The sequence below is a fragment of the Amblyomma maculatum genome, chromosome 10, assembly GCF_055883805.1.
Source record: "Amblyomma maculatum isolate TAMU_Amacu chromosome 10, ASM5588380v1, whole genome shotgun sequence".
Classification (NCBI taxonomy): Eukaryota; Metazoa; Arthropoda; class Arachnida; order Ixodida; family Ixodidae; genus Amblyomma; species Amblyomma maculatum.
This window is the reverse complement of record NC_139353.1, coordinates 85,334,308-85,358,517: the sequence shown is the minus strand read 5'-3', so window position 1 is coordinate 85,358,517 and position 24,210 is coordinate 85,334,308. Positions and strand designations below refer to the sequence as shown.

The window sequence follows — 24,210 nt, the reverse complement described above, 5'->3', positions numbered from 1 at the left end:
CAAATCTCGTCTATTATTTTAGTACCAGGTAGCGTTGCCAGCAGACGTTCATTCGAGGAGCGAAGCGTCACGTGACCTCAGGAGTTCCCGCGCGAATGCATGCGGAGGCGAACTGAGTATATAACCGCGAGCACGATTCAGAACCTATAGTGCTAACTGTGCGTCCGAGTCCGACTGTGATCGACAACACGTCATAGAGCTGTGGTCGCCTTGCCGGAAGACCCACAAGACCCACAAGTACCACAAGTCCTCGTTTGGGTAAGTTTCCGCACTTACCACCTTTTCAATAAGATCACGTAAGATAAGATAAGGTCACTGGGCGCCGCCATACTACTCGCTGGAAGCCGCAGCGGAACCGGTTTTTCTGAGCGCTTGTCGTTAGCACGGTGGAAGCCGCAGCGGAACCGGTTTTTCTGAACAAAATGCAGTCCAGCGAGTACCAAGGACCACTTATTGAAAAGGTCTGCCTTTTATTGGTTCGGTGCACTCGATCTTTGTTGTCAAGGCGGGCATGCCTCTTTTTGCTTTAGGTCAGCTATAATTCGATCTGTGTTCCTCAATTTTTGTTCCCATTGTTTGAAAAAGAACCGAACAAGGATTATGGGAGGTGGGTAGTGGGGTTAAGCCAATTGCCATTTCGACAGGGGGACTTGGGTTCGTCTGGGCAGGATTGTCATCCAAGGGGGAGGCGGGGGAGTGAGTGCGCGCGCTCTGATTTGCCGCGCTCCAGGACCTTTCATCGCAGCATTCCGCGCGCGCGCATTATCGCCCGCACTTATTCCCCTAATCGGTTGGGTCCCCCTATTCTAACGCTTCTCTACGTTTACTTAATACCATCATTCTAAGAACATGGAACCGGTGTGGTGCTCCCGTTACCTGAAAAAGAAAATAAACGGTAGCGACAGGGAGAATTGAGTACAATATGCGAGTACATAATGCATCTATTATGTACCTAGGGTTGTACTTTCCCCTTTTGAGGAAGCATTCATTCTTTGCCCTGCACCTTCCCCCCCCCCCCCCCAACCTCGCTTTTTTTTTTTTTTTCGGAAGCAAGACCATATACACTTCGCGCTGCGCAGACAAATAAGTCCCTTCGTTGAAACATTGGCTTGGCTTGCGAGCTGAGGCTCCCCGCAATCACTGTTCAGATCTCTTTCATAATGTGTAGCCATCTTCCGGGAACCTCGTTCTACCTTTGTCTCTGCTGTTGTCATTTCCACCAAGCATTTCTTTTCTTTTTTTTTTTTAAATCAAAATTGCATACTTGCATGCTATGCCTAGCTCTAACGAGGGGATGAAATATAGTACATTCCCAGTAGCTGTGCAGCTATTGGAACTGTGTTCTGAGGGCTGCAGAAAGTCAGACTTGAGCGCATTGGTTCTGGTCGGGCTGTGGGCCTTTATTTTTTTATTATTTATGAACTTTATTAGCATGCATATAAGGGTCGTATTCTATCTCCCCCTACTTTTATTTCTTTTATTTTCAACCCCTCTCTGATCCTGCCTTTCTTTCGCCAATTCCGTTTCCTATGCAAGGGAGCATGTCAGCAAATCCTAAATGCCGGCTAAATTCTCTGTTTTTTATTAAAGAGTTCTCTCTCTCTCTCTCAGTCAGAGGTATAGTCAGCTTGGAAATTTTGCCTGCTGCTGACAGAATGGGTTAGAACTGATGCTTTTGGGTGAACTGCATGGTGTGCCATTTCAAGGACAGCGCACAAGGACAGAAAGAAGACACACATGGACACACACGTCCACGTCTGCCTTCCTTCCTTTCTTCCTTGTCTCAGTGGTGCTATTCTTGTCCATGTATGTCATTCTGTCGTCCTTATCTAAGTTGTGCTGTTCTTGAAATGGCAACCTAGACACTGCCTCTATTTTTGTTCAGCTGCCAGATGTTTGGTTCAGTGCTTCATCAGATGTATAGTCGCAACCTGCATGCAGTGCATTGCTAGGTAAATTATTCTCTTATTATGCTCTGTGCCTGTTTGTAACATGACTGATGTTTTTATGAGATGAACACCTCAGATGAAGGCACTGGTCCCAGGTGAAAATTTCTTGATGGTATCTTGCTGGAAGCTGCTGGTTTGTGCTGGAACCAGCAGGTAGCCTGCTGGATTTCTGCTGGTTGTACTGGTTCCCGCAGGGTGCTTGCTGATTTTATACTGGTCCCAGCAGGCCACCTGCTGGCTGTGGTGGTTCCTGCAGTGTGCGTCTGCTGGTCCCAGCAGGCGACCTGCTGGCTGTGCTGGTTCCAGTAGTGTGCATCTGCTGGTCTCAGCAAGCAACCTGCTGGCTTTGCTGGTTCCAGCAGAGTGTTTGATGTTTTTCTCTGCTGGTTCTAGAATTTTGCTGGTTTCCTCCTGGAATGCTACTGTCACCTGTCCACGCTTACAAACGCATGCACTGGAGTTAGTGTATGCACGTAATATGAATATGAGCTCATTCATTCGACAAAAACGAAGCACGGAAAGTATATACCCGTTTTTACATCATGTTTCTGCTCCGTGATCAAAATATCACCATAGCTGCGAAAGACAGCTTTTTAAACATGCTAAGCTTTTTTTTTTTTTTCTTTTTCTTTTTTTTTTTTTTTCCCGACCGGTAGCCAGAGAGTTCTGCCGCTATGAGGAATTGCAAACATCAAAGATGCAAAAAGTTTATCTTATCTTTACGATCTTGTTTATCACGGCGTGATGCACGAGTCTGTTACTGCTGTTACCTTCATCTATCTGCTAGCGTAGCAGACGACGCGCCTTCCGATGATCCGGTGCAACGATCAGAGCAGAGCGAATATAATTACGGGTATGAAGGTTACAAATAGCAATATTAGCACAATTTGAATTATTTCAGGTGTATTTTGCCGTAACATTTACAAACGCGCATTTTAAGCGCTTACGGCACTATCGTTACCATTCTCGGGTTGATTCTCAACAAGCCAAAAGAAGCCGTCCCGAAGTTTAGACATTTACGTAGTGAGCTGTTGTGTGCTTACCCGTGTTTGCGAATGGTGATGTATTTTGTGTTCTTTACAATATTTAAACGTCGTCGTCAGTATGAATTGTTTAGGGCATTTTATCCGAACGTTTACGTAAATTTGAACCGGTCAAGGTGGTGTGACAACTTCTGTCAAGACTGAGAAATGTGATGCGACATCTGTGTTTGGTAAGTAAAAAAGTGCATCTCAATTTTTTTTTTTTTTTGTAGTCCTCGTGTTGTGTAACGTCTTGTAAGATTGGTCTTACGTCTAGCGACTTTGTGAGAGCTTATTTTAGGCCCGAAAACAAACAGTGAAGCAAGCGGGAACAGTGACGCAAGTAGGCACGAATGCCGGCTCAGTTCGGCAGTGATGAGAGCCGCTTGCCGGTGAACGCCAATGCTAACCGCGATCCTGTGAAGCGCTAGAAGTTAAGTTTGAAACTAGAAAGCTAAACCGAAAATGTGTGAACACCCGCCGTGGTAGTGGGTTTGCAGTTAGGGCGCTCGACGGTTGTGCCCAAGGATGCGGAATTGAATATCGGCCGCATTTCGGTCGAGGTGAAAAGCATGATGCCCGTGTGCTATTCGATGTTAGTCTCGGTTCTTTCACGACTTGAGCTACAGCTTTTCTCCGAAGTGGAGCGCGATGTTCGTATGTTATTTCACCGTTAGTTTCGTGGAAGGCTTTTGCGCAGTGATATCTGACGATTAATGCAGGTCTACTGTATGGACTGTATGGTCCATAGGGTCACGAAGAGTCGGACACGACTGAACGCCTGAACTGAACTGAACTGAACTGTATTTTTATTACTTGGCTGAGTCGGATAGTGAATGGCAAATGCAATTTTGTAAATACATGTCTGTAAACATGCCAACGAGCAAATTTCAGAAAAATCCAGAAATCCTTGCACACTTACTTTTTTTTTCAGTACATTACTGTTGTGCTGTGCATTGTCGAGCCAGCTTGTGATGATGAAGGCGTTGGCTTTTTTCATTGTGTAACTATCTTAAACTGACTGCATTGCCTTTAGTATTGCTAACCCATGTCTAACTAGACTGTCTTTCCATGCCAATCCATTTGCAGGGTATGGGTGTATGACTTAAGTGGCATACCAAACAAGGCTAAAAGAATGTGCCGCTAAACAGTAACGTCTGGCTAGCAGTGGGTATACCTCTAACCTCTCTGGTAACGCCACACCAGTTGTTAAGTGGCGTCTGCCTAAAGCAATGCACTGACACTTTCCTAGGAATGGAATTCTCATGGTTGAATGAATGAAACGTCATGGGTGCATGTGGGCATTGGTGCAGTCTGCACAAGCACATGCAAAAGTGAGCCACCCACACATTAGTAGAAGCGCTGTTCATTGAAAACTTTCTCTAAACGTGGTTTGTATCACACTTGACCTGTTCACATGCGGATTTGCACCAAATATGTGGTTCTGGGGTAGATGCTTTCAATTGCCATTTTTCATCTTTTAAGTGCAGCAGCATGGTGTTGATAGCATTTTTTTTCTGGACTTTTTTTCCATGCAGCTACCTTCACGGCACCATCTATTTGGAGCTGGAGAACACAAGCTGCCTTACCACAGTCTTGAAGCAGTCACGAAGGGAAAATGTGTCCATGAAGATTGCAGAATTTATATGGGCATAGAAAATAAAACTATGAGTCATGACTGAAACCTCTGTCGCCTTTATTTTCTTTGCGCAGTTCAAGGCTGCCGCTGCACCAAATTCTTGTAGGCCGACAAGCCCCCAGAGAACCAATGCACCAATTCTGACATTATGCAGCCCTCGGTTGAAACCTAGCAGCCACTGGTTCCAGTAGCTGCTGGTCCCAGTGGTTACGGGTCCCAGTGGTTGCTGGGAATGTGCTAATAAACCAGCACTGCTAGAACCATCAGGATCCCAGCTGGAAACCAGCAGAAAATTTTCACCTGGGGTGAGAATGATTGTTCCCTATTTTTGATCACTGCTTTTACCTTGCAGAATGGCAAAGTTATTTGCTGTAGTGAAGTTTCCCCTGGAGAAGGAAAGCTTAGCAGTGGTGCCGATCGGATGGCTCACTGAAGATGAGGCTGCATGCCACTGGCCAGCGGCAACAACCAATGTACTTCGTCTCATCCAGGAGACGGTGGACCCTGGGCCCGATTGGACCCTGTGCGAGGCGGTTGTTGTTGCCAAATCTCGTAAGTTGCATTGCAGAGTCCGAGTTTTTGTAAGCCTTCCACTCCTCAGGCTTAAATTTCAAGTATAAAGTTCTGGCTTTACTAAAGTCATTGCTAGCAGTGGTCCCATTGCAGTCACTTTCGATTGGCCATTGAACAATTAAGGGCCTTCAAGGCTTTCAGTAGATTGAACTCGTATTAGGTAAGCCACTCCTGTGCTGCAGACCTGGCCATTGTTGAGGAAATTAAATTTTCTCACTAGAACTGCTGCTTCACCACTATCGCTGCCAACATATTTGTGGCATGCAAACAGTCAGCCTAAATGTTTAGTTTCTTAGGTTTAGTTCAAACTGTTTAAGGCTGGAGTAGTACGTGATTGCTTTTGCAATAAATTTTTGTTTTTCAGAAGCTATAGTGCAGTCCACCTATAACGATACCTGATATAGCGATATATTGCTTATAAAGATCAAATTTTTGAGATTTATCATTTTTCCCATTGCCCCCTATAAACCAGATATAACGATCGATTATTGGCGGTACATCGGATGCAACGATAGCTTTATCGCCGCCCGGTATGTATTTACCACAAAAATTTGACTGAATATTCAATAACAGATAAAATATTAAGACGACAATGACGTGAAAACTCTATATACGGCAAAAATTGAAGGAAACGAGCGCTATCATAATCGCAATCGCAGCCGTGCAAAGCGTGCTGCTGCTGCCGTATCGTCATCATCGCCGATTCTGCTGTCCGTGGAAAATCGCGCTGGCCACGTTGACGGACAGCGCGATAGGTTAGGAGGTGAAACGTCAAATTCATCTGGATTTTTGGCAGGGTTTCAAGGTTGGAAGCCTCGTGAAAAGCTAACGGACATTTGCACTTTACGATTTTAATGATCATCAAGGCTGGGGATGTCCTTCAGTTCATCCAATCGGTTTCGTGCACGCAAAAAGGACTGCCGCCAGCGTACACGCTACTGGAAGCGATGCTCACAGCAGTTGTCAAGCTTCAGCTGCTGCTCAGGCGAGCGCGAATTTCCGACTTCTTTAAGTATGCTTAAGTTATTTTATGGCTATTGATGTTATAACGTGTTTAGTGCTCTTTACGATGATTTGCGTTGTTCAACCCGATTTACTCATCGCGAGTAAGTAGGCAAGCCTACATGCATGGGAAAGTACGTGGGTGTGTGTGTTTTTTTTTTTTTTCACCTTTCTTTTTTTTCGCTGGTCCATATATAACGATAAATGATTATAACGATCGGATTATTAGGTTTTCTCAATTGCTTTATAAGTGGACTGCATGTAGTAGCATATTATTGCATGCTTTTAAACAAATTACTGTCTGATGTTAATAATGTGAACAGGGCATTATTTTTGCCACATTATGGTGCTGTGTATGGCATTGATATATATTTTAATCTGCAAATTAAGTAATACATCTTGAAGTTCGTAATATTGTGGAAATTTTACTGCTGTAATTTTTCACTCGAGATCATAGTGCAAACCATCCCACTCATGGAAATGCATGCTATGTTGATAGACTATTGGTTTAAGGTCTTTTGAAGGAAACATGTGACAGTGGTATTATAGTTACTTCAGAGCATGTCCAGTGTGAACTCAAAGGTTGATGGGGGAGCTTGAGCCCGCTGAGGCAACATTTTGACATCTGGACTAGTCTTCATCCTGATGAAGACAAGTACAGTTGGTGAAATGTTGGCTTAGTGAGCTGAAGCTGACCGAAGTCCGCAGAGGTCCAGTAATAGCGTCAAACAACCCTGCAACCCATTGCATAGTGTTACGGGCTGATGGGAACAGGATGTGCTATCAGCAGCTCTCCGTAAAATACTGCATATGATGTGTGCACATGCACCCGATGGGAGTCTAAAGAAAGAAAAGAACTTTCACTATGCAAGAGTTGTCAACCATTGATTGCGTCTGCACTTATTGAGACTGTAGGGACACTGTAGTGAATGCTTCCTGAATTTCTCATCAGGTTCTTAGCATGCACTGACATAGCACAGTACATTGATGCCTTGCATTTTGTGTCCAAAAAATCTATAAAAACACTGCAGCCATGCCCGAGATTTAACCCGCATCCTTGAAACCAGCAGTCGAGCACCTTTAACACTCAGCGATTGCGGCAGGCAAAGATGAGCTAATGTGGGATTATCTTGAGCACAAAGGTACAAGTACCGTATGATTACAAAAAGAAATGACTGTTTCTTGTATCTTTGCATGTTAAACAACAAAAATGGTGTTCTGACAACACTGCTTTACTATGTGAATGTTCAAGCTGCCTGGGGCGCACGATGAGAATTTTTTTTTTTTTTTTTTTTTTAGTATAGCACTACTAGGCGCAAACACAGATTTTGCCAGTCTGTTCGACGCTGCTGTCTCTATCTTTTTATCTGTGAACTTAAAGTACGACAGAGATGGTGGCAACGCGCACATCACATGTCTTAGCCAATGATGAGGGGGAGCGGATGCACAGCTGCAACAAGTGAGAAAGGGGCATGTGTGATAGTTGTGGTCATCACTGGGCAGTGTTGTGCAAGTGCATGTTATTCCTGACTGAGCAGTCATGTGTCACTGAATCGCATGCCTTCAATTTCAACCTGTCTTCCCTCGCATATCAGTCATCCCCCCAGCCGTCACGGACAGTGAATATGTACTCACAGTACTCCCCAGACCTCGGCTCTGTGCCGCTCGCTGGATCGTGGAGCAGCTGAAGCTCACCTACATGCCTTAATGTCTCCTAGCTTCTAACCTTTTGGTTATATTTCTTCATTCTTGGAACTTCCTTATAGTGTAAAAATGCATGAAAAGCATGACAGGCCTAGCAGTGCTAGTGCGCCTACTTTTTTTGATTAATTATGCAGACTGCCTATAATTTTTTACCTGCTTCTGAAAACAGCCTTCACATTTTTTTTTTTACATGTGGTAGAATATGCCCGAATTTGCTTTTTTGTGCTTGCAAAAACTTCAGTGGATTGAAATTGCAGCACAAAACTGCTTCAATAAATTGAGGAGGAAAGTAAAGTTGGTTGCATTGCAAAGTTCCTTACAATGAGGTTGAACTTTACTTATCCTGCTGCTGTTTAACTACCGCTTTGGAATGTTGAACTGGCAGTTTCAGAGGTTAAAGTGCTTTACTGTTGAGCAAGTTCATTGAACTGAGCTGTTGCCACGGTGACAATGTTTTAGTGAGAGCTGAATGTGGAAATTGCACGCATACTATACAGCGTTATGTCATATAACAACAAAAAAGCAGCAAAAGCATGCCTAAGGAAGCTGTGCAACTAGTGATGTTGGCTGGATTCTGTGGCATCATGCTTAATGACTGTATAAGCAACTAAAACCCTGGCACCTGCCAGCCGGCTGTGATAAGCTGAAGGAATGAATCGTGACATCACGTTTGATCCACATCATGAGAAGTAGTGTTGACAGGGTTAAAATTAACCCTTCTTTGCATTGCTTCTCGTGCATGGCATGCATTCAGCTTTGATACTTTCAACCTCAGGTACAGATAATGAAGTGTTTTGGTGAAATTTGGTCTTAATTACATGTGAAGTAGTGTTTTCAGTGTACACTGTATAAAAGTTTGGAATTTCATTTGTAATTTTTTGCAGGCACATACAAGAATGCTAAAAAAAAAATGACGAGATACCAATATAACAGCTCTGGTGTGGAGAGTTCAGCATTGTCTGGTAATTTTGAAATTTTGAAATTTTTAAATACTAGTGAATTGTCGGTGTGCTGAAGATAAGTGTAAAGGCAGTATTTTTTTTTTTTTTTGTAGGAAATGAAGGCTCTGGTGCACCTGCAGTCCCGCTGCCATCACTTCGTAAGTGATAAGAATTATTGATTACGTCTAAAGGCTGTAGTTGTGTGACGTTGATAAGTAGATTGATATGCAGTGGTATCATACAGGTTTATGGCAGCCATAACAATAGTCATGTTTCACGCTGGTCTTTACAGGATTAAACTTGGCACCAGCGTAAGTGAAAGACCGTTGTCGGTTTTATAAATGATATTTCTTCTTTTATTTAATGAGATGAGAAAGTATACCTAATCTAGCTGACAGTTTATAAGCATTAATTAAAACAAATGCCCACAGTTTGCGATGAAAGCAACATTATGTTGTGGAACCTCAACAGGTTCTGGCATATTTTTTCTGTGCAAGGAAGATTGTGAACTCATAAAGAGGAGTAAAAGCAAGGTGAAGGTATCTTTTCATGTATTAATTGATTGCAATTAGTTGGGTTGTTTCCAAATAACCACCGAGAAAACAAGACTGCATTGCATGTCAAAGGGTGAACACAAGCTACGGAGCAATGTGTTTGCAAGGTATCGAAGGCAGAATCGAGGTACCTAGCTTGCTGTGCATGGTTTGGCACTCAGAAATATTGGTTATCTTTATCCATGGAAGGCAAGCATGGAGTAAGGAGTCAGGGTTAGGAAAGCAGAGAAAAGCAGAGCAACAGAGGCTTAAGAAAATGGTCTTCAGTGAAGAAATCAGAAGTTTGAATGAAAAAAAAAAAAGCAGAAACAGCTTCTAAATAAATACTTTAGCAGGCACTTATATGCTGATGAAGCAAAAGCTAGTCATTTTGAGGAAAACAGGTACCAAAGAGGCATGTGATTATGACTTTGCCAGCATTAGTATTAAACTTGGAGAAAAAGAAAATAGAAACAACTTTGCTTGTGCATCTTCACTGGAGGAATTTTTTTGCTATGAAAGGTGTACATTTGTGATATATGGGAAAGGCTGCTTTGGTAAGTTACTGTTGTCTTTAGTCCCTGAAAAAAAAAAAAAAAAAGGGTGATACTTAAGCGCTGCCTTTCAGATTATGAGGCAACGACATTACTTATTCCAAATTTCTGACTTCCATTGTGGGTCTTTATTTGCGTATGCGTACTTTGCTGCTCTTTTAATTTAAAATTTAAGCTTTTAAGTTGTTCCTCTATTAATCTAAATAAAAATGGGCTCGACTGTAGCTTATGTTCACCTCCTGCACTAACATCATTGGTAAGGATTAAAACCAGTGGAAAGACGCAGACAAACACAATGCTGGACTAACAACAACTAACAACTGAGTGCACGGTGAACAAGAGATGAAGTTTGTACCCTGTGCAACTCAAGTTTATTGCATTCCATTATCATGCGGGAATATGTACGTCGGAGAGACGGGCCAGTGCTTAAAGGGACACTAAAGACAGCCAAAGATGGTATGAAAATCTAATAAACTACATTCGGTGACACTGTCGCCGCATATCCGGCAGCAAAAAATCGAATAATTGCTGAGATATTGCGATAAGATTTTCTTGTTCCCGCCGGTCAAATTCAAACTGTGCCCTCCGACTACGTAGTTGGAGTTGAGTGACGCACACTATGACGTAAGCGGAGACTCCGTGATAGCTAGCGAGCCGGCGCGGCCCGCGGCGTCACATCCCTCAAGGGCCAACATGCAACAGCGTACTCGCAATGACGGCCTCAGCCGAAATAAATAAAACGATGAAGAGAGTAATCTACCTAGCGATGGGCCCATAAAGGAAGAAAAAAAAAAAAACATAGAGCGCTTGTAATGCACAATACTTTACATGTTTCTCAAGCTTTTGCGCTCCTTCTTGCACTGTGTATAAACAAACCGAGCCCTCGGTCATCGCAACGCTTCCTGACATGTTTACATACAAATAAGATTTAGTTACCAGCAAAATAGTGTCCTCGCTGCTGCGCTTGTCAGTTTTGAAGCTTCGTCGCACTTTTTTCCTTCAAGGTTTGTGCTACAGCTCCGTGTTCAGCGAAAATTACGTCCACGGTGGCAGAACATGACCGAAGTGCCGGTGCCACTACATTTGCCAGCGCTGTGAAATTCCACATGTTAAAATGGATCCAGTGCACAATATAGTGCGCATAGGCATCCAGAACATTAGTTGCAAGACGTGAAAGCAGGCAGCATGCGCCAATGATCAAGAAGTTGTAATTTTTAGACCGGCAGCAGAAACACTTTATTGTAAATGGGGCCATGACATAAACACTAGAAATATTTCCAAGCTTCCTGTGACGCGGCGTAGCCGAGCGGTTAGCGCCGAACGTTACGGAGCAAGCAATAGCGAGTTCGAGTCTTACCGCTTCTGGCGTTTTTTTTTTTGTTTTTTTTTACAAATCGTTTCTTTTTTTAACTTTTGTAATGTATTTCTGGTGCTTCGTTATTTTTAGCTTTTACTTTTTACCAGAGGCCCTTTTTTTCGCCGGGCGACGAGCGCAATATATCGACGCTCTCCTTGGTATGAGCGGCAAATATGCCCCTTTTGTTTACGACGCCTGCAAATAGCACGTTGAAGGTCTTGTTGACGCAGTATATGTTGGTCAGATGTGCCATGATTTAGTGAACAATTGAATGATACTGCGTTTTTCCTTCGGTACTTAGCATATGTATGCTTTTCGTGGCGTACGTAGCTGCAGTCAAGCGGTCAGGTCGCAATCGAAGCGGCAACGGCGGCGATATGTTGGCGCAGAAGTGTGAACGAAGGAGCGTGTCGGCGGTAGCGGATTTCGCTCGCTTGTGCCTCCGAATGCTCAAATGGGAACCATCAAGGCGCATCTGCTGCTCCAAGCTCGTAATTCAGGCGCTGCAGGTTCAAACAAACTATCCGAGTGCGCACGAAATGCCTGAGCCGAAACATAACCAAAACTGAAGTGGGCGCCTGTGGCGCCTCCAAGTATATTTTTGTATTTGCCTTGCAACATTTACGTTGTCTTTTCGCCGTCGTTTACGTATGATAAAAGCGTGTTATCATGTTTGAGAAAAAACGTACTACCGCATTCAAACATGCAACGTAATTCACATTTGTCAGCCTCCGGGATCCCTAGTGCGTCACGTGATTTGTAGTTGCGAGCCTCGGCCGTTTGGCTGTGGTGGCGATACCTGTATTTCTGTTATTCTTCTTTACTACCTTATAACAGCTCTGTTTTCAGTAAGAGTGGTCTTTTTGTAATCAGGAACTAGCATTCTATTAATGCAAACCCACTTCCTTTCTCTCTTTAGTGTCCCTTTAAATGCTCGACTTCATGAGCATGAAAGATCCATAGTTTTCGACGAACGGGCCAATTTGCCGAAACACTGCCGGAAGCATAAATGCAGGCCGTTGCTTAAGGAAGAAGTCATCTTGGGGTGGGACAAAGAGCCAACGTGAAATCCTGGAGGCTTTTCACATTATTAAAAATGATGAGGCTTGTGTTAGCGAAACTTCTGTTACCTTGGACAATAAAGAATTTCAGTTCCTAAGCTCTTTACAGTACACATAGATAATGTGCTGTTAAGGTAATTTTCCCCGTGATTTTCATTTTAATTTTTTTATTTCTCTTGCCACGTGCGCATGTGTTGCTTCTTCGCTGAAGCAGATAAATTAAGGGGAAATGAGGGTGCTCGTTATAATACATGAAGGAAAGAAGCCAGCAGTCGCCGAGGCCAAGGAAAGCATTGGGGATTGTACTCTGTCTTCTTTTTTTTTTTTTAAATTTTTACTTCGGTAATCACATAAATTAGTAATGTAATGTGCTCAGGGGAAAGATAAATAAACACAAAGTAGAAGGAAAAACAACGTGCTGATGTTGGGAACCGAACCTACGACCTCCGAATATCGCGTCCGGTGCTCTTCCAACTTAGCTGAAGGGTATATATGAATGTCAGTTTCTTAGCAATGAACTCAGTTGTTAGTTCAGCCTTATTGTGTGCTTCTCTTTTTGTCTGCGTCTTTCCGCTACCAGTATGTACCAACTGGACCAACTCTCCATTCTACTGTACTAACATTTTTGCCACATGTTTGCATTCAATTTCAGTCCCTATGGACCACATCGAAATAAATGAAGGCCCAGAAGAAGGCAGCAGCGCTGAGAAAGAAAGAGAGCAGATGCAGGCAGACCTGACGGAGGAGCCTTTGGATAGTGGTGACGCAGCACCTTCCACTTGTGACCGTAAGTCTTGTCACATTCTTTCGTTCTGTGAAAACAGCCGTAAAGAAGTAAGAGAGCACTTGGGGATTCCAAGAGTTGTAAAATAATTTTGTTATTCATCTTTCACGTCAAGGGAAAGCTCACTGCCAATATTTTGCAAAGGCAGTTGTCTTTTTTAGTGAACAAATTCAATACTTCCGTTATTTTGTCCTCATTATTTTTACTATGTTAATTGCTGCAGTCCCTCGCCTGCTTATATTATTCTTTTTGTTTGGTCTGCAATTCCATGGCCTACCTACTGGTAACCTTAAGCTTACAACAGAAGTGAATAGAGAAAACAAAATACGCAAAACACGAGCTCAGGCCTGTAGGGTGTTCGTTGTAGTCTATTTTAAATCCTCATTTGCATTTTATTTGTTTGCATTTCTTGCCAGCAAAATAAAGTTGTCAGCTTAGGCATGCACTTCATAAACAGTAACCCCATCCTTGCACCAAAACTGCCAAACTATAGTGGAACCTCGATATATACGTCCCCCGGTCATGCGACGACCTGCATTTTACAACAAATTTGCGCAGCCCCGGCAAAATCACCATAGAGATAATATATCAAAAACCTCGAATATACGATGTAATTTTAGACGGATCCCACTTCGTACGACAGCTGGCTGGTACCGTCCGTAAAAAAAAAAAAAAAAAAAAAGCCTTTTGCAAACACAGGCCGGCATACAGGTGCACTGCAGCCAGTCGATAATGTGCACGTTATCACTCCACCTATCAAGATACGTGCCCAAATTAAGGAGGCTATAAAAAAACTGCAATTTTTTTATAATCTCCTTGGCCCAAACTGCTACGGATGGCAATCGCAGCTTCTATGACCATTTTATATTGTTTGTTGTTGGAAACCAGCAACCAGCCCTTTAGCGGCGAAAATGTGCTACGTTTATTTTAGTACAAAAAAAAAAAAAGATCAATATCAATATATGGTAGTTAGGGATAGTTAACACTGTGAACGAGGTTCCAAACATGGGTGATTCTTTTGGGTGTCGCTTCCAAGAGAGATCGCTTTCTCCGGGTGCCTGAGGCAATGAAAGTTCAGCATGCGCTTTTGTCACTCGTTGCTCTTTGTTCTTTGAGTGTCTAAGAGGTATGGCGTGTCAACATGGACCGCTCTTCTCACTCTACTGGTTGTTATTGCATCTTGCGACGACATGGTGGTAGGCATTGTAGGGTCCACGGCCTCCAGTGCTGGCTAATTCAGTGACCCTTCATGTAACTGCAACCTCAGTTATCATCTTTTTCTTTTTCGAAAGGCATGGGCAGTGCGAAACTTTCAATGACCGGCAGCCATTCTGGCGTGATAGAAAGACCTACGTCAAAAATGATGGACGCAATGCCTTTTTTTTTTTTTTTTTGCTTTCTAGCAGATTACTTTTGAATGCCCTAGGGAGACAGGATTCACAATGTGTGATTGAAAAGTGCCAGTACAGTGCGAGCATTGTTTATTTTTTACTGGCACATAGTGTATAGTGTTGCAGTTTCATAGACGCTCAAACAGTTCTCCACCAAAAACGATACATGAAAGTTAAGCATTTCGCACAAGACCAAAATGGCTGTGCTCCACAGTGTGGTTGTTACTCAAAATGCTTTCTAGCAAAGAAAATTATAGCCATACATCAGCATATACATGTAGAGGTGTAGGTTAACCTGGATAGTGTGCACCAATACTGTGCCCAACTGTAAAGTTTGGATGTGGAACTTTCTCTTGTACCACTATAGTAGAATATGTGGTCCAAGGCAGGCGAGCTGTAACTGAGTGAGAAACCACTTATACTACCTACAGTATTTTATTTCTTTGATTTACCGTATCCTGAGCGCAACAGCAAAAAGTGGTGTTGAATACAAATTCCAGTGCAATGGTGCAATATGGCCTATTTGAATTATACACATTCTTGCAACGAGTTTGCATCACCCCAGAGAAAAAATTATATAGCTTTTGTAATACTCCCAAGCTGTTAAATTGTAGAGGAAGGCATTGTGTTGAAAGCAGGTATGGCTATAGTTACTGTGCTACTTTTCTTTTGTGCTTGCAGAATCAATAAGAGCAAAATGCTGACTTCATTTTTGTGAAACTGAACTGCATGATTAGAATTAGGCTATAGAGATAAATTATTGCTCATATTTCCATCATGATAACTTCAAGAGATAAGAATTTGATTTTTTAAAAACTTCCTAAACACATTCGTTTCACACTCCGTGCTTGTTTGTGAGCTCAGTACCAGAATAGCAAGAGGTACGGATTTGTTTTTTCAATTAATAGCACATTTCGATTAGAAAATTTCGGACGAATATCAGTTTTTAGTTGGGATAAATATTTGTTGTAATTGCAGTCACTTTTGTTGTACAAGTTCAGAAAGTTGTATTTTACTTAAATATGACCATTTAAAATGTTTATACTCTATACCGGGTGTCCCAGCTAACTTGAACCAAGCATTACAAAATAATATATTTGAGCTAGGTCAGTGAACCCAGTTACATACAACTGCCAGCCTCCTTGCGCACTACAGGCAATTTTTTGTTTTGCAATTACTTAATTAGCTAATTATGTTAATTTTTCTAATTTATTAAATATTCATCTTAGACCAAAAATGTGAATTGGAAAGTTGTAGAGCACCTTCAGAAACCCCCATTCCATTAATTGCAATAAAGAAAGTCTGACGTGTATCTTTTTTTCTGGGCTCAAAAAAAAGCCCGCGAAATACAAATAATACCACGTGACTAGCGCATTTGAGCGCCGCGATTGTGGTGCTCTCAGTCGCAGTTCGGGCGAATGAAACTAGCTGCGGCCGTGTCTCCTTGGCCCCGTTAAAGCGGCAGGCCGATATGCCTGCGATGGCTCCTTCGCCCGCTTCAGACAGCCGGCCCACGTGACGGTGCAAGTGGCAGCGAGCGCGGCAAGCCACTACCGACATTCTAAAAAGTCCTTTGCATCGCCTTCTCTCCCATCAGTGAACGTCACGACAAACGGATGAGCGATAAGGTATCAGCCACCGAATCTGCGCACTGGGCGTACAGGCTGGGGTAAAGGGGCAGGATGACATCATGTGAATCGACTCAAATTCGCGCTCGTACCTTCATTTGCCGGTACTTTATCATCATCCACCTGTCGTGACGTAGGCTGCTGGGGTGCGCAGGCCTTGCCAAGATCAGCGTGGCGACGGGCGAACTCGAGCTCGCTCCAACCATCGCCAACATTTCAGCGTGCCGCTGAGAGGGGACCATCGGGTCACGGCCGCAGCTGATTTTGTTCGCTCAAACCACGACTGAGTGCAGCACAATCGTGGCACTCAAATGCGCTAGTCACGTGGTATTATTTGTATTTCGCGGGCTTTCTTTTGAGCCAGGAAAAAAAGATGCACACGAGACTTTCTTTATCGCAGTTATTGAAATGGGGGTTTCTGAAGGTGCTCTACAACTTTCCAATTCACATTCTTGGCCTAAGATGAATATTTAATAAATTAGAAAAATTAACATAATTAGCTAATTAAGTAATTGCAAAACAAAAAATTGCCTGTAGTGCGCAAGGAGGCTAGCAGTTGTATGCAACTGGTTTCACTGACCTACCTGAAATACATTATTTTGTAACCCTTGGTTCAAGTTAGCTGGGACAACCGGTATATTTTCATCTATGAACACCAAGATAAATGTTTAAGGGCTATTTTCGGTCACACTGCAAACAGTAGTTTACTTTTGGCTAATGACATGTTTGAAATCAGCTGGGCAAGATTTCAAAAAAATTTGGTTTTAAGACTCATGTTCTTGTTTAAGGGCTAATATGAGCAATATGTTGATGCCTGGTTCATTGCTCACGGTGGGACATTAAGTATGACAACTTGCAATAGGGAGTCTGCCCTCAGTGAAAATCTTGTTTCAGCGGCCCAGCTGCGGGCTATTAGGCTGCTGCTTGGAATAAAGCACCAGCAGCGGGTGCATCACCAGCAGCAACTGAAGCACCAAGCTGAGGTGCTGCAGAGGCTGTCAAGCCTTGAGGCAGCCAGGATTTCTCTATCAGAAGCTCCTTTAGCAGCCCCATCACCAGCACCAGCACCAGCACCAGTGCCAGCCAACCTGCAGCTGCCGGCCTACAGCCTGCAGGAAATGGAGGGAATTGAGGCCGCAATTGAAGATGAACGTGCGGCCACTGCCTTGGTAATTATGTAGTTTTATTCATTAAACAATAATTAGTTGGTAGTAACATGAATATTTTGCAATGTATTTGTTCAGTTTATTTTGTCTTACACGCTTAAGGTGCAAATTCTCTGGTTCTTTAAGCATTTTGGCTTGATTGACATCACATTCCTGGGCATTCATATGTGTGAGGTGGACCTAGATGCTAACAGTTAGAACTATTTAATGCACAAAGCAAACCAGAACTGATTTCATGGCCAGGGATGCTTCCCATGACCTAGTAATGTTGCAAAAAGTGTTGGAAGACACTTCTTCCAACACTTTTTGGAGACAAATGGACACCAAAAACAGTTGGCGCTGTGGCACAGCTCGCAAATTTTTGTTGCTGTTGCTTGGTCCTTCAGGTGTACGCTTGAATTTGTTGTTTCAGCCTTTAATATATCAGTGCAATGTAAAAAAAAAATTATAAAACACCAGTCAGCTGTTTGGGAAGCATCCAGCGAGCAAGTGAGCCATCTATGACATTGTCTGGTTACTTTTGTTGCAACTGGCCAATGGATGGAGTATTGTTGAAGAAAAAACAGCTGGGGCACTTTTAAAGCACCACAAACAATAAATGGCATAGATGATTGAATAAGTTAATGAAATCGATTATTTAGACAATGGAAGTGTTTAAGGAAATTGTTTTTATTATGAACTAATGCCAACCTAGCCGTACCTTCTAGGCTTTGCATTAACCAAATTTACAGTAAAATTACTAGCAAGGTCAGACAGCAAAATGCATAATTGATAAAATCGAATCATTCATGTGAGTTCATAAGTAATGACAGTAATATTTTTATTACATGATTTCAGTGCTCTTTTTTACCATATAGTAATTGTCGAACTGTGGATTTCATTTCAGCGGAATCAGCTCATGCGGCTGGGAGGAAAAACATTAAAAGAGGCGGGCAGCAATATCATGGCAGCACTCATGAGTATAGAAGTGCAGCGACTCTATAGCCTTCATGGGCGCAAGGGGAAGAGGCCATTCATAAGCCTCAGGATTTGCAAGGGGGCAACAGGTATATTGTTTACACTTTTGCCATTTCAATTTAAAACATTGAACATTCTGCGCACATAACAGGGTTAATATAATGCTGGACTTTCGTTTATAGATCCTTTTCAATTTTGAAACTGCACCTCCAAAAGCGGCCGCGCTTTTGCGCCTAGGCATTGAGATGGCGCTGCGGTCGAAGTTTGCCCCACGGCAACTATGCGCCGATACAGCAGCGTGACTGATGCTGCAATAGCTGCGTGCACTAATTTAGTGTTTTTTTTTTCATACAAATATCCTGTTTTTTTGTGTGTCTGCGAATCCTCAGCTGTACTGCACATGTTACCCTGCAGTTATACCCTGCAGTTCAATATGGGCGCCGGCATTGGCCATGAATTATTAATCGATGTACAAGTACCACGCCCTGCCGGATGTTATTTATTGAGTGCAAAGTTTTGAAAATAATCATTCAGAAGGCAGGTGGTGACTTTCAGTTATCTTGTTCAGAATGTGTCAGGACTGAGGAAACATATTATAATGCGTTTTTAGCCAAAATATTCCAGGACGAACCGGCGTAACTGGGAGAATTAAGAGAGACTTCTCTCCGGCGCCAAATGGCCGTTTGTCTTGCAACTGGGAGACAACGGTACCCCGGAGAGCCAAACTGTTGAGAACGACATGAAGCGTGTGCAAGACACACTTCTTGGAAGATGGTATATCGCTAATTTATACAAACATGCATTCACCGAAGTGGTCAAAACCTAGCGAGCGGCATAGTCCCTCAGCTAGGCTTCATGCATTTCCTAGCATATGACCTAATCATCTATATTATACATCTGTCTACATCAGAAACAGCAAAAATATTGTTACGGACGACAAGGAAGAAGAAGCGGGCAGTGGCGCGGGCAGGAGCGCTCGCGCTAGGCCCACGAACATTCGTTAAAACGTCATCTACCATCGTCATCGGTCAGAACTGTTCCGTCTGTCTTCATCGGCTTGCCGCTTCGTAACATTTGGTTGGAGGTGCGGCGTACGGCATCCGCATCCTCGCCTTGGAGTATCGACACCATCTTCAAGCCGGGACCATCACGGAGGGCCCAGGGACATCGCCGAGCAGCTTCGCCCCAGCCCTTCAAGCCCAGACCTGAACAACTACCACCGCCCAGCCCCCAGCCCGGACCTGAAGACAAGGAGAACAGACATACCGATCAGAACCGAGATGAAGGACCCGAATGACCCGAAGGAACCGATGGACACGAACACGCAATCCCTGCCCAAGCTGCCCGACGTGACCTCGAGCCATCGGTTCCATGGACTCTGGTGACGGATGGTTGACAGCTCCAAGGGAGGCGGATCACCCACGCATCAAACATCGTACCGGCAAGCCGTTCTATTCTTCCTTCTTCCTCTTCTTCTTCAAGCATCGAGACACGTCCATCATCATGCCATAAAATCATTAACATCGCTAAACTTCCTCGTCCACGATCGGGACGATCGCTCGGTGGCCCCGGGTCATGTTACGGACGACAAGGAAGAAGAAGCGGGCAGTGGCGCGGGCAGTGGCGCGGGCAGGAGCGCTCGCGCTAGGCCCACGAACATTCGTTAAAACGTCATCTACCATCGTCATCGGTCAGAACTGTTCCGTCTGTCTTCATCGGCTTGCCGCTTCGTAACAATATAAAAAGAGCCACCAAAGTTGTACTCAGTGACACAATGCAAAGCGATGTGCGAAAGATACCGAGTAACTCAGCTGAGTGAAATTTAATCAAGTCATGGGGAAAAAACTTAGCGCTCTGTGGTTACGTAGAGATCGGCAGCTCCGGATGAAAATGTGTATTGATCATAAGCTGATTTTTTTTTCATGCAGAAATATTACTAAGACCTAGTGCCACAGTCTGCGGAATATTTGGTCGCGGACAACTAGTGTCGACGTTGCCCATATGGATCTGACAATCACTTCCCAAGAGATGTAGACACGATTGTGCACATTTTGGACACTATGCAAGGCTTGTTGGACCTTTAACAGTGAAGGGACTGTCTACTTCAAGCAGGACAAATCCTTTATTAAAGATAAAAGGGGTGTAAAGCCTTTGAAAATGATGAAGGTTCAGAAAATTAAAGCGCACTATATTAACCCATGAAAAAAGTGCACTTCGCTGCCGTAATTTGAAGAGGCAGGCTGATTCATGCCGTTTTAGCCAGCAGAAAAAACAAACAAATTAACCAACTTTGGAAGGGGGCGAAGAAAGCGCAATAAGCCCTTATGAAAATATACAAGACCTGTCGGGTTAGAATATATCCCAATAGCAGGAGGTGTGTCGATCCTTTATAAGGCAGGCCTTTAATTCCCCTCAAGGCTCAGCTTCAGATGACATCAACCGTCAGAAGCTTCAAATGTACGCCTCACACATATTGTTTTCGGGGTGGCATGTCTGTTATTGCTCAAAACAATAATGATGAGGAAAACGTTCATTTGTACGGAACGCGATGAAAAAGGAGTGAGCATAGCGAGCATGCACTCCTTTCCAAGGCAACATACCTAGGTCAAGTTGGAAGATCTAAAAATAAGGAGGACACTGATCCTCCGCTGTTAAGATGCTATAGCGTTTCACACATACAGACAATGCTTGTCACTTCATTTTTTTTTTACAACTTTTGCTCACCGATACTTGGCATCTGCTAACATTGTCTTTCCATTCTGAGCAGTACATCTCTTAAAGCAGTTTTCATCTTTTCAACTATTTCAGTTATTTAATTGATAAATTGCACACTGAAATTTACTTAATTAGCATCATAGAGCATTGGCTTCCACTCGGAGCATCCTGACACCATTGAACCGCATTTTTCATGTTTTTTTTTTCTTAATTTTTTAAATTCCTCGTTCAATTAGCTTCAGTGATTTCCTTAACTCACTATTGTCTGCCACAAACCAGTCGGTCATCAATCACTAGAAGTAAGGATTACCACGGTACGATTTCTTTTACTCAGGCTCCCTATTATTTCCGAAGCGCGGTGTGGACTAAAACTACTACGCCGACAAATTTTCGACCAGAATGCTTCCGTATCACTTGACACCCAACGCGACTGGCAAGATTGTATCATTGTTAAGTGTTGGAGCACGCGGTGAAATGTACATACAAAAAAGTGATTATTCTGCCCAAAGCATAGTGGCCTGTTTTCTTTATTTTAGAGCGCAGCTCTTTGGCACCCGTTCCTGGGTTTCGCGTCTGCTTCTGCTACGTCGGCCTTGTAACCAGCTCCACCCCCCTTTCAGCCCCCCAGTTCGAGCCGGCACAGAAAAAGGGGCAGGGGGGGGGGGGGGTACATTCAGCGGCAAACGCGCGCGCGCAGCAACCCAGAACACGAAGAATGGAGGGGGGGGTCGCTCGCGGTGAAGAGATAGCAGCGACTGACTGATGCCGCTGACGCCAACGTGACTGCGTAGAACACAGTCGCCGCCATGCAGAAAGAGGAGGAGGGGGTCCTCCTCTTCCTGTGTGGCGGCGAGGTGCTCTCCTGTTGCTGAAACGCTGGCTCGCCATCAGCGGATCACACTGCGTGCATCCCTAGCGGCATCAGTCAGTCGCTGCTATCTGTTCGTCGTGCAACGTTCTTATGGGCCCACGTGCTGCTTCCTGCAACCTCCAGATAACTCAATTGGTTTCTTCATTTCTCCGACCACAAAGCTTCTTTCATGACAGCCAAGAACTGTTACTGGAGGAATACGTGTGAATACGTGTTACTAAGGAATACGTGTGAAAAATGAAAAAAAAGTCTGTAATTGTACATACTTGTCTTGCTTGAAATCTTCGCCTCAATCTATTGAAAAGGTGAAACAGCTGATGAGCTGTGGTCGAATTTCGCATTAAAAAGTAAAGTAATCGTGGGAAATTTTTTCTAGTGCACCAGCATGTGCTGAGTTGAGTGAGAGGAAGAGCATCATTTTTGATCATCGCCGTCATTTGCTGTTAGTGAAAAGTGATAAGTCTTGCTTTACTTAAAGGATTGATGGAGTACCGATTGCTCATGCACATCTAGTTTAGGTAAACACCTTTTCATGGTTCTTTTAATATGCGTTTGCAATTTTACTTTCAATGTTTACAGTTGAAAACTCGATCGGTGGAGTTCTTCAAAAATGCTCATCGAAGCGATGGTGTTTAGCTGCTCTCCGAACACTGCAGTCAATTGCATTATCTTTATCAGCTGCCTGTGATGCCATTTAATAGATGCAAGGAGGTAGATTGTGGAAATTCAGTGTCGTTAATAGATTCAGTCCTCCGCAGTGATTGTTTGCTTTATTTCTTATTTGTGGTATGTTGCCTTGATATGAGGCTCTTAATAATATGTATGCTTACTGTATTTTTACCTGACATGCGTCAGGTACTCTGCTGCTGATTCCTATTGTGGGATGAAACACTGGCTGTCTCAGCTGTATTGCTATGGAGGCGATCAAAATGCAACAGGGAACATGCTATGCAATGTATGTGCATCTTTCATCCTAAAAAACCCAAGGCAGCTGGAACTAATCTGGAACCCATCAGTATAGCGCTCTCATTGGCCATGAATTTCGGTACATGGAATCCTGAAATTTTCTACATCTTCCTAAAAGAATGCGAACGATTTTATGTGCCTGGCAATTGTGTTGTAAATTTTGTTTACTCATTGTTTTTGTGCAGGTGCCATTTGCGAAAAAGTTGGAGTCGACATTTTGGAGGCACATGCATTTATTCGCAGGTGGCTGCCTGGTTCTTGTGACAGGGGAGGTGGAAGAAAAAGGCGTTACGCTGAAACCTCCCCTGGCGAACCAAGCATGCCACCTGCGAATACAACTGCAGGATCAGCCCCCTGCACTACACCTGTGAGTGGGCCCTCCACTTCCCGAGAGCCCGCCCTGCCCAACCCTGCCACTGCGTTGCCCAACTCTGCCACTGCCATGCACGTCCCTGCTGCCACTGTGCCTGCCACTGCGTTGCCCAACCCGGCCACTGCCACGCACGCCCCTGCTGCCACCCTGCTTACGGCTGCCACTCTGCCTGCCACTGCCCTTCCAGCTGCGGATGTGTGAAGTGCATCATTTAGCCCTATTTCAAACTTTTTTTTTAAATTGCAATAAACATTATCTTTTTGTGAACCCTGCCCTTGTTTTGTGCATATTTACTGCTTGCTCATGAGCGGCAATTTTCATTAATATGGCCACTCCTATTTGAAAGGCCATTATTGTCCCAGCAAGTTCGATGTGCTGTCACGAATATGGCTTGAATGAAAAAGGCTGCATTTAATGGCCCGCACAGGCAGTGCCACAAAATGTGTAATCTTGGCATCATCAATGGGACATGAATGGAGTAGCCAGTGTACCCATTAACCATTGGATGAATATTGGTATCGACAATATGTGGCATGAATGGAGTAGCCAGTGCACCTGCAATGGCTAACCATTGGTATGATATTGGCATTGACAATGGGCCATCAATGGAATAGCTGGTATTAAACAGATATTGGTAATACAATGATGGTATAATGCTGGACAGTATTGGCAAGAATCATGGTGCATGAATAGAAAGTCTGATATTGTGCCTACATTGGTGGCTCCAGCTTGGTTGAACACTGGACCATTCTTGGAACGAAAGATGGGCCAAGAATGGAGAATGTAGTAAAATGCCCAAATGCCAATATCGATCCAATATTGATGCCATTGTTTTCCAGTAATGAACCATTGTTGGACCAATGTTGGTGTGCTGCTTGGGATATATATATATAATGTAAAAAAGACAAAGAACGGAAAGCGCTGCGGCATCGCCATCACCATCGCTTGTCTCCGGCGCCCATCTCTCGTGCTGAAGCTGTGCCCTGCGGCTGGCAATTCGACCCTGCTGTGCCCGAATTACTGG

At 43.7% G+C, this 24,210-nt stretch overlaps 1 protein-coding gene across 1 annotated transcript; it reads left to right on the top strand.

Moving 5' to 3' along the window:
• The first annotated feature begins 2,814 nt into the window (after window positions 1-2,814).
• Window positions 2,815-23,398, top strand: LOC146176935 (uncharacterized). The gene is made up of 8 exons (XM_084581427.1): window positions 2,815-3,162; window positions 4,510-5,162; window positions 8,774-8,851; window positions 8,944-8,988; window positions 12,988-13,126; window positions 17,001-17,307; window positions 18,191-18,350; window positions 22,999-23,398. Exons 2-8 carry the CDS (start codon window positions 4,964-4,966, stop codon window positions 23,385-23,387), a joined length of 1,317 nt encoding a protein of 438 aa, XP_084437553.1. The 5' UTR covers window positions 2,815-3,162; window positions 4,510-4,963; the 3' UTR covers window positions 23,388-23,398.
• The last annotated feature ends 812 nt before the right edge of the window (window positions 23,399-24,210 follow it).